This window comes from Alligator sinensis, unplaced genomic scaffold (assembly GCF_000455745.1).
Source record: "Alligator sinensis unplaced genomic scaffold, ASM45574v1 scaffold560_1, whole genome shotgun sequence".
In the NCBI taxonomy this organism is placed as follows: domain Eukaryota; kingdom Metazoa; phylum Chordata; order Crocodylia; family Alligatoridae; genus Alligator; species Alligator sinensis.
This window is the reverse complement of record NW_005841837.1, coordinates 1,493,112-1,502,189: the sequence shown is the minus strand read 5'-3', so window position 1 is coordinate 1,502,189 and position 9,078 is coordinate 1,493,112. Positions and strand designations below refer to the sequence as shown.

Here is a 9,078-nt window from a genome sequence, read left to right as displayed (position 1 = left end):
CTGGAACATGTTTGTGGACCCTGTTCTGGAACAAGGTGAATGTATTTAGGTAGACGTGGCTTCAGAATCACTGTCCCATCCTGTTCACCTCCTAGCTCTTGGGCATAGTTAATCCAGAGTTTCCTTATATAGAGAGCGGTTAATTTCCAGTCCTCTACAGCCTAAGGGGTAGCTTAGCCCTGGTTTGGATGGAGCTAAATCTCTAGTCCCTACTTTAGCATGGGTATTCCTTGGGTGGTCTAACTCCCATTCACAAGGCATGTCTACACATTAATTAATGTGCGTTTGCTACTGTGCATTAAATTTAGTATATCTGGGCACTTCTGCATGGGATTCGGGGGGGCTGTGCTTTAATTACAGTGGCTCCAAGAGCCGCTCTAATCAAAGCACCACTAAGTCTCCTGTATCAGCGTCCCTGCATAAAAAAATGGCGGTGGCAGCAGTTGAACTAAAGCTTGTTTGATGAGCTTTAGTTCAAGCACCCCCACTGCCATTTTGAAGTGTGGGGTTGCTGATACACGAGACGCAGGAGGCTGCTGGAGCACAGCAATTGCACGGGCACCAGCAGACTCAATTAATTGAATCTACTCTGAAGTGTTAGAATTGCAGTCCTCTAATGTCAGATACTAAATAAATGTGCATTAGGCTGCTCTAATGTGCAACAGCGAACGTGCATGCTTTTTTAGTGACTCTTAATGCTCAGTAGCCTATCTTAACTGTGCATTAGCATATTAGCATGGTTTTTGACATGACGCTAATGCACAGTAAAATAGACTACTGTGCATTAAAGTGCACTTGTAGACGTGCCCAGAGATATGTAATAGCAAGTCACAGTCTGGCACCATCTTGATCACAAAATGTCCATTCAAGCTATGTGGTATTGGAAGAGGGAATTTTTTTTTTCTTCAACAAGTCTAGAACGACTGAGCCAACTTAGACTGAGCTTTAAAAACAGTCTCCTTCAAGGAGAGAGAGAAATGCCAGCCTAAAGAGGAATCTGCTGAAGAAAGTCACAAGCACCTGGACTGAGGCTGGCGGGTGGGGGTTACAGCATGAATTGGAAGTCAGCCTTTACTGCAGCAGGCACCACTCACCATCTGTTTGAACTAAATGGGAAAGTAAAGGCAAGACAGAATGTGCGTCATTTTTTCCCCTGATGGAGAACCCAGAGGCAAGGGGATATAGCTCTTTTATTTTTGCTCGAGAGGGTCCTTAAGAAAAAAATGATAAATACACTTTCCCACACTTGCCGTGACATGCTTCTCCTCATCCTACTCTCTTTTTCCTTGGCAAACAGGGACTCTGATTGGCAAGTGAGACTCTGAACGAAGAGACTCTGTTCCCATGGTTAAAATAATTTGTTTAATAAATATCAGAAGACAAAAGGGAGTAGGAGTTCTTTAGTTCCTCTAGTTCAGGTCCTGCTGGCAAGATGAAGAAACTCAGATCTGTTCATACCCAAGCCAAAACACTGCTGGGATCAGTATCATCCTCCAACACTTGCTCTTGCATATTTTCATAACCTTGCCAAAGAATATAGCAAGGAGATTTTTAACCTACTGTAGGAATAACCAGAAATCATATGATTTATTTCTTTGGGGACTCAGCACCTGATCTCCATAAAAGGGAAACAACCAATGGGAAGGGAAATCTGGCTTCCACGCCCACTGCCCAGCCATCCTGAGAAGAAGTAGGAGTATAGGAATGTGTGTCCCTTTTGCATTGCATGTTGAAAGAAGTGTTTGGCTAGACAATGAGACAACTTTGGCAGGCAATATCTGTGGTACAGTTTCTAATTACAGCTTGTTTAAGAAAACTATAGCACAAACTGTTTTAAATCCCAAATCTGCCATTTACTAATGGGGGTGGGGTGGGGAGGTTGTTAAGAACTATTGTCCATTTCTCTTTACTTGGATAAACAGGAAGATTGCATTTAGCATGGAAAATATGAGTCGGCAGGATGGAGGTGAAAATATGGCAGGTATTTATTGAGTTAATCACAAAGATAGGAAGCTGGCTACAGTGAGGGCAATAAAAGGAGACGCATATCAGGTAGTATTTTTAGGGATATATAGTGGAGTTTTACAACTGGAGGCCCATTACCCTCCTGAACTTTGACTATAAACTGCTGGCCAAAGTCTTGTCCTAAGTGCCATCATCCATGAGGACCAGTCATATGTAGTACCAGGACCTGCTGCAACTGAGAGATGTGCTTCATTTGGAATGAGACAGCGGACAGAAAATGGTGGTGCTGAACATGGACCTGGAAAAAGCCTACGACAGAGTGTCACACTGGTTTCTCTTTGAGACCCTGCAGCAGATGGGCGTCCCTCCGACTTTCACCAGCTGGGTAAGGACTCTGTACACAGATGTAAGCACCGAGGTGCTGGTAAATGGTTTCTTGAGTGAGCGGACTGCAATAGAGTTGGGGGTCCATCAGGGCTGCCTCCTCTCCATGATCCTTTTCATCTGCACCATCAAACCCCTGGGTCAGCGCATCAGGCAGGACTCCAGGATGCACAGAGTCCAGATCCCCAGAGGAAGTACGGAACAGGCCAAGGTCCTGGCCTACATGGACAATTTGAACATCCTGTGTAGGAATAAGAGTGCAGTAGAAAGAACTCTGTGGCACACATGGATTTACAAAGTGGCAGAGGGGGCCAAGCTCAATGTGAGCAAAAGCACCTGGCTGGCTGTGGGTGAGCTTAGAGACCTGGAGACCCTGGGGGTCTTGGTTCCCCACAAGAGGGTCAAGATCCTTGGGGTGGAATTTGACCTGGAGCTGAGTGGAAGAAGGGCCTGGGAGAAGAAGAAGGCCAAGGTGAAGCAGAGGTTGAGTATGTGGCACAGGTGCCACCTCTCCATGGTTGGGCGCGTGGCACTCATAAAGGCGGTTTTGCTACCAGTGCTTCTGTACACTGCACTAGAGTCCCCCCCTGCAAAGCGTATCATCCACAGAATCCAGAAAGCCATGTGCGTCTTCTTCTGGGGATCCTGAATGGAGAAGGTGGCAAGGAAGACCCTATACAAAAAGAAACGGGCTGGAGGCAGGGGGATGCCAGACATCCACTTGTTCCTGTGGGCCTGGTACAAGAGCCAGATTTGCAAGCTGGTGACCAGGCCATAGACCAAAATAGCCTGTCTAGTAAAGTTTTTGCAGGTCACCTCGTGAGACGGTTGGGGGCGGGGGGGTACACACCAACTACCAAAGACCGTGGACCATGGAGCATCCCTAGTTCTACAGGGTCCTGAATGAGTTCTGGAGCAAGTACGGGCTACAGAAGAAAAGCCCAGCGACTATGTCCAACCACAAAAAGATACTTAAGGTAGTCAGGGACAGAGACAGGCTATCAACCATGGAGATGCTCTCCGATGAGGACTGCCAAGCCATCTGAAACCAGATCTTCCACAAGGACCTCCTCAAGGACCACAGGGACTTGAGTTGGTTAATAGCGCACTGAGTACTCCCAGTGAGGGCGTGGAGGTACAGTGAGGGATGAGGGATTCGACCCAATTGCCCCAGGGAAACCTGCCAAGAAGAAACGGAGACCACTGACCACCTCCTGTGGCACTGCCCATATGCCAAGGGTGTGTGGAAAAGGTAAGCTGGCTCCTTGAAGGAGTGACAGGAGTCAGGTTAATGCCAAGGGAGGCGGCGCTGTATAGACATCTGACTGAGCAGCAGGGGTTCTAGACAACACACTTTGACCAGTTTGTGTCCTTTGTCAGAAGTGTCCTGTGGCAATGTAGGAACCATCTGTTATACAGGCACTCTGAGCTCAAGGGAACAGACTATGTTAGAATGTTTCTGAGTGAAGTCCAGTCCTACTACTGGAAATTGGTGAGAGAGGACGGAGAAGATGCAACCAACTCCACCTGGAAAAGCAACACCTGGCACAGGTTGTTCAAAGACCCACCAGGAACGGAAGTGGACAGGGAGAACTAAGAGGCCAAAGATGCAACTAGACCTGGAGACAGTGAGAAGGACTACAACAGGATCAGCAGCAGCAGACGTGACAGCAACATCGACAGTGAATGAACTGAGAATGTAAACCCCCAGTTCGGGCTTGGACTAAGGGCCTGCTTTTGGGTTAGGGGAGGTTAGAGGGCAGGTGCATGGGGGCACAGGGGAGTGGGTGCGTTTATTGTAATGGGAGCGCTGGCTTCTTAATGCGGTTTAAGATGTGTGATGGAAAGGTTATGATAGAGGATGTATATATATATAACTCTCTCTATATAGAAATCTATTGTATTTAAAAAAAAGTCATCACAAGTGAGTCAATATGGTGAGAGAAGGGCTAGTGGGCTAGTTGTAATGAAAAGAGCTGGAAGAATAAGCTCTGTGGCTGAAGGAAGAAACTGGGAACCACAATGTGGGCATGTCTACATGTGTACTTTAATGTGCAGTAGCCTATTCTACTGTGCTTTAAAGCAATGTGTAAAAAAAGTGTTAATATGCTAATGCACAGTAGAATAGGCTACTGTGCATTGTGTGTCACCTAAAAAGTGTGTGCTTGCGCTACTGCACATTAGTGCAGCCTTCATTTATATAATATCTCATACTGGAGGTACTAAATTTAATGCACATTAGGAAAAGTGCATTAATGCACATGTAGACATGCACAGTGACTAGCAAACTGATCATTTAAACCTTGTTTTGTGCCAAGAGAAAGTACAACTAACTACATGGTGCCCCTTACTGAGAGTGGAACACAGCCCAGCCCTCAGAAATCTTATTGGTATGATGTTTAATTAACACAGATTGGGAATGGAGTTAGGAACTATGCCCAGGTACAAAAAATGGGATTTTTAAATGAAAAAATATCAAATAGAATAAAACAGAATTTTGCTGTTGAAATAATGGGGAAAGTTCTACTTGCTATTTCCCCGCTTTTCTTAATTTACTTTCTTTTTTCCAGAAAAAGAGGAAAGTGAGCTAAAACATGTTACTTCTTTTCATTTATTTCCTTTTTCCTACTGGAAACAAACGGGTGAAAAAAGTGAAAAAAATGCAAGGAAAATGTTCAGAGAAGAAATCCACTTTGTCAGTCTTTCTTGGAAAAGTGTGAAACTATTATAATTATTTCAAAGTTGTTCCTTTCCCTCATTTTTTTAAACTTCCCACTTCAAGTCTCCAGCTCTGTTAATAACACTGTCATGCAAGTAGTATTTTTGGATCTGGGTTTCCCAGTGGGTGTAGCAATGTCATTTAGGGGTATTTCTACTGCAGTTCCCTTGAAGTAAGGGCAAAATGCAGACATTTGGGAACTTTGGCATATCTATTAATTTATTTTGTGTTATCCTTTTCCATGGCTTTTTGGTATAGTTACCAGCCTCATTTTGCAACTCCTGTCTCCAGTCCCTCTGGACTTTTTTTGAACTCGTTAGATAGAACACATTCTAGCGTTTACTTTATTACCTTCAACCCACTTCTGAATTTCCTGAGACTATAAATCAGTCTTTGTTTTATAGATTTAGTTATGTTTTCTCTCATAAAGTTGTTTACTTTACAGAGTTTCCAAAATTCAAATCCAGCTAATGGTTGGAATGAGCGTATATAGGTCAACGCATGAAGATTCCTTGCAGTCTGATGACAATTATATGCAGCTGAAAGGAAATCTTTGAAATACTGGGAAATATATAGTGCCAGAACAGTCCAACTACAAGCCATATAGAGTTAGGATAAATATTTTTCTTCTTTAGGTCCCACATACTGCAGATTTCCTTATAATTTGGTTGAAAACAATTAATACTAGTAGTTCATTTGTTCCAGACAATATCTTCCCCCCTTAAATTGCAAACACAAAAGGGGATTTTGTATAGCATTGTATGGCATACTCCTAAAAGACAGTATGAATATAAATGAGGGGGAGAAATGGACTCAAAAGAGCAATTTCTGTGTAACAAACTTGATTTTCCTCTATACGGCACAGCACACAAAGCGAAGATGTTAAGCACTGGCTCTACTCAGTGAATTGCTTCTGGTCAGCAAAGCACTTGATAATGATCCAAAAAGAAGTGGCCCATTATTTGTTACTACATTTTCCTTCTCAGTCATTAAAAGGCAACTAAAATTAATGCCTTCCAAACGTTACTTTTTAGCACAAGAAGTTCATAAGGATGCAACTCTGGATGGGAGCAGCGTTATCTAGAGTTAAGGTTGTTTGACAATCTCCATCACAACCGCCTGCTTTAAATTGTTTGTACCTGTTAGCAAGCATTAACTAGTTGAGCTGACATTTCCAGGTAAGATGTCTGTCTCTTAATGAACTCAGTGTGATTTTTTTGATGGGCAGTGGAAGCACATTTCATGTAAAATGATTAACAGATTGCGACTAGAGGAAAATATGTTGCTTAATACATGTTTAAAAAGGCTTGTGCCTCTTTTGTTGAGAAACTCTGATGATCTGTTTTGCAGCAGAAGCTTGAAATTTGGTACGCTGGCAACCCTGGTACCGAGATGTGCATCTTGCTGTTGAAGAAAGGCTTCTCACATTTGACTAAGTTATACGAGCCTTTTCAAAATCTTGATTAGGAGTCTGGCGGCTAAATTCTCAGAAGATCCCATCTGCACTGAACATGTTCCAGCCCAATGGTGCTGCAGCTGAGCAGGACTGTATAGTGCTGAGGGCAGAGAGCTTGTCTCTCTTGTGCTCTTTAAGTCAACCCCTACCGTACCAAGGAAGCATGCAGGATATAGAGCAGGGGTAGGCAACCCCCAGCACGGGTGCCAGAGTGTGGCACTCGAAGGCATTTTGCTTGGCACACATGCCTCAGGGTGGATGGCGTAGAAGGGGCCGGGGCTACATGGCAACAGCAAGGACTGGGCCCCTCATAGCTCCCCTGTCATCCATCCCTGGCACACCAACATCTTACAAGTTGAAGTTGTGGGTGTTTTTGGCACTCTGCCCAAAAATGTTGCTGACCTCTGATATAGAGAATACCTTCCCTAAAGTACAGAGGAGGGGCAACAAAGAGATGTAGAGCAGGGGGAGGTACGTATAGGAGAAGAGAATAGCTTGACTGCAATATAGGTGGGACAAGAGCTGGAACAGGAGTGTAGATTGAGACAGACAACCTTAAATGACAAACTGTTCCTAGGGGCTCGTGAGAAGGGGGACTGATCCAGCTGGGGAGAGCTGGTGGAGACATGGGAAGATCAGCCAGGCTTGATGAACAGGAACAAAAGGAGCTGTGCCTGCCATGGCCCCGCTTCCTTCCAAAACCTGGAATAGGTTCTCAGGTCTCTACACTTAGGAAAAGATCTGTGAAACTCACTGGTAAAGCATGTTTCTCATCCCCCTCTAGTGGCTGGTCCACTGAAAGAATGCTATCAGGTGCTCCAGTAACTCCCATGGCATAGGTCTGGGCAGTCCATCTACATGTCCCAACCCTGCCCATGGCATGTGGGCATCTAGATGGTGCTGCACAATATAATTTCTGTGCTTTCCCCCCACTTTTCTTTGTAAAAACCTCAAAAAACAAATCAGACAAATTATAGTGCACAGGCATGACACTGTTTTTAGTTATGTGACCCAGTGGTGTTTTTCGCCGCAAGATCCCTGATTCATTCAGTGAAAAGGATGGGCAGTGGTCTGGATAGCCCAGGGCTGTGCAGTGAAGGAGGCTGTTGTCTGCTTAAACCCTGCCTCATTTCTGACAGAAGTGGGAAGGTGTATACTGAATGAGGTAGGGGACCACAGAGAGAGAAAGAGAGAGAGAAGTTGGTTTCATGGCTAAGAGCAGAACTCTGCCCCGGGTTCTGCCTGCCTGTGCCCATGATGCTAGGGAAGTCAGTGCAACCGAAGGTTTCACAGGTAGTTGCTAATTGCCTGTCCCTCATTTTTGGGGTGCTTGGCTTGAGACCCTAGTCTGATTTGCAGTTGTGTGGAGCTCTCATATGTGCACCTGAAACCAGTGGGAACCGGTGCCTTACACACACAAAGTGCTACTTCACATGAAGTGCTCTGAAAAATCAAGCCCTAGACTTCTAAAAACCAGCCCTGAAAATTATGATACCTTTTCTTTCACCTGAATCTCTCTGTGCCTTACATCCTCCACTGTAAAATGAAGACACTACCCGTTGTCTTAGGGCTGTTGGGATGGCCAGTCCTTCTGTCTACTGGCCAAGCTGTCAGGATGAGGAGAGACCATGAGGAAACAGGGTGTGAATTGAATTTCCTGCAGCATGGATGGCGGGGGAGACCTACCAAATGACCTAGAGCAAATTAGGCACTGGACAAGCCTTGTCCATCCTGGGGGCTGAATAAGGTGGGACCTGCATGGGGGACAATACATGCCAGGGTCACTAAAAGCTGCATGGCACTCCTTGTGCTGAACGAGGAGCATCCAAGCGACTGGACTGCCCCAGAAGGCGGGCAACTTTACAGACAACCCACATCTAAGTGTGCTTGTACCTTCAAGGCGAGCTGCAAGGACATTCTGTTTTTTTCATGAATGCTGCATGCCCCCGGAGGCTGGGGGGGCATGGTGAGCTCCAGCAGGCGGTGGCAGCACTGTGGGCAGTGGGAGTGTCGTGGCAGCAAGCGATGAGCTCCTGTAGGCGGCTGTGGCACTGTTGGCAGTGGGAGGGTGGGGTGGTGGTGAGCTCCGACGGATGGTTGGCGACCACTCACAGATGCCACTGGCAGTGCTGGTGGTGCCCAGCGGCGATTGGGGACCACCCGCAGACGCTGCTGGCGGTGTTGGCAGTGAGGACAGGGCGTGGGGTGGCGAGCAGCAACCATTTTCAAGCATCGCCAGCTGAGTTGGAGGCGCCTTTTTGCAGGGGGTACACTGCCACACACAGGGGGTGCACGTGCGGCCAATGGGTTTTCTGCTACTCCGTCCTCTGTTGATACGGAGCCGGACGCCTGTCTGTCCTCAAGAGAAAAACAGACAGCGCCCGGAACGGGGTCAGGGCCCGACCAACTTTTAGCACGTTCATTCAGCTAGCTGCGCAGTAAAAAGAAACTGCGATCCAGTTTTAACCGGAATGACAACTGCGCATCTGCGAGTTACAGAAATGAAGGTGCTCCAAGCTGGTCGCGGCCATGCCCGGGCCGCCCCTACTCCCGC

The 9,078-nt window shown here is 46.2% G+C and overlaps 1 protein-coding gene across 1 annotated transcript; it reads right to left on the bottom strand.

The window, feature by feature from the left end:
• Positions 1 to 1,984: 1,984 nt before the first annotated feature.
• On the bottom strand, positions 1,985 to 8,973 carry LOC112550064. Its single transcript, XM_025202408.1, has 2 exons — positions 8,418 to 8,973; positions 1,985 to 2,590 (listed from the first exon to the last, which is right to left on the bottom strand). The coding sequence occupies exons 1-2, from the start codon at positions 8,745 to 8,747 to the stop codon at positions 2,288 to 2,290; spliced, it is 633 nt and encodes a 210-aa protein (XP_025058193.1). The 5' UTR covers positions 8,748 to 8,973; the 3' UTR covers positions 1,985 to 2,287.
• Positions 8,974 to 9,078: the final 105 nt, after the last annotated feature.

Coding starts and splice junctions, on each gene's coding strand:
- LOC112550064 (XM_025202408.1), bottom strand. CDS start 8,747: ATGGTTGCTGCTCGCCACCCCACGCCCTGTCCTCACTGCCAACACCGC. Junction 2,591..8,417: donor CCTTGCAGCTCGCCTTGAAG/GTACAAGCACAC, acceptor ATTCCTACACAG/GATGTTCAAATTGTCCATGT.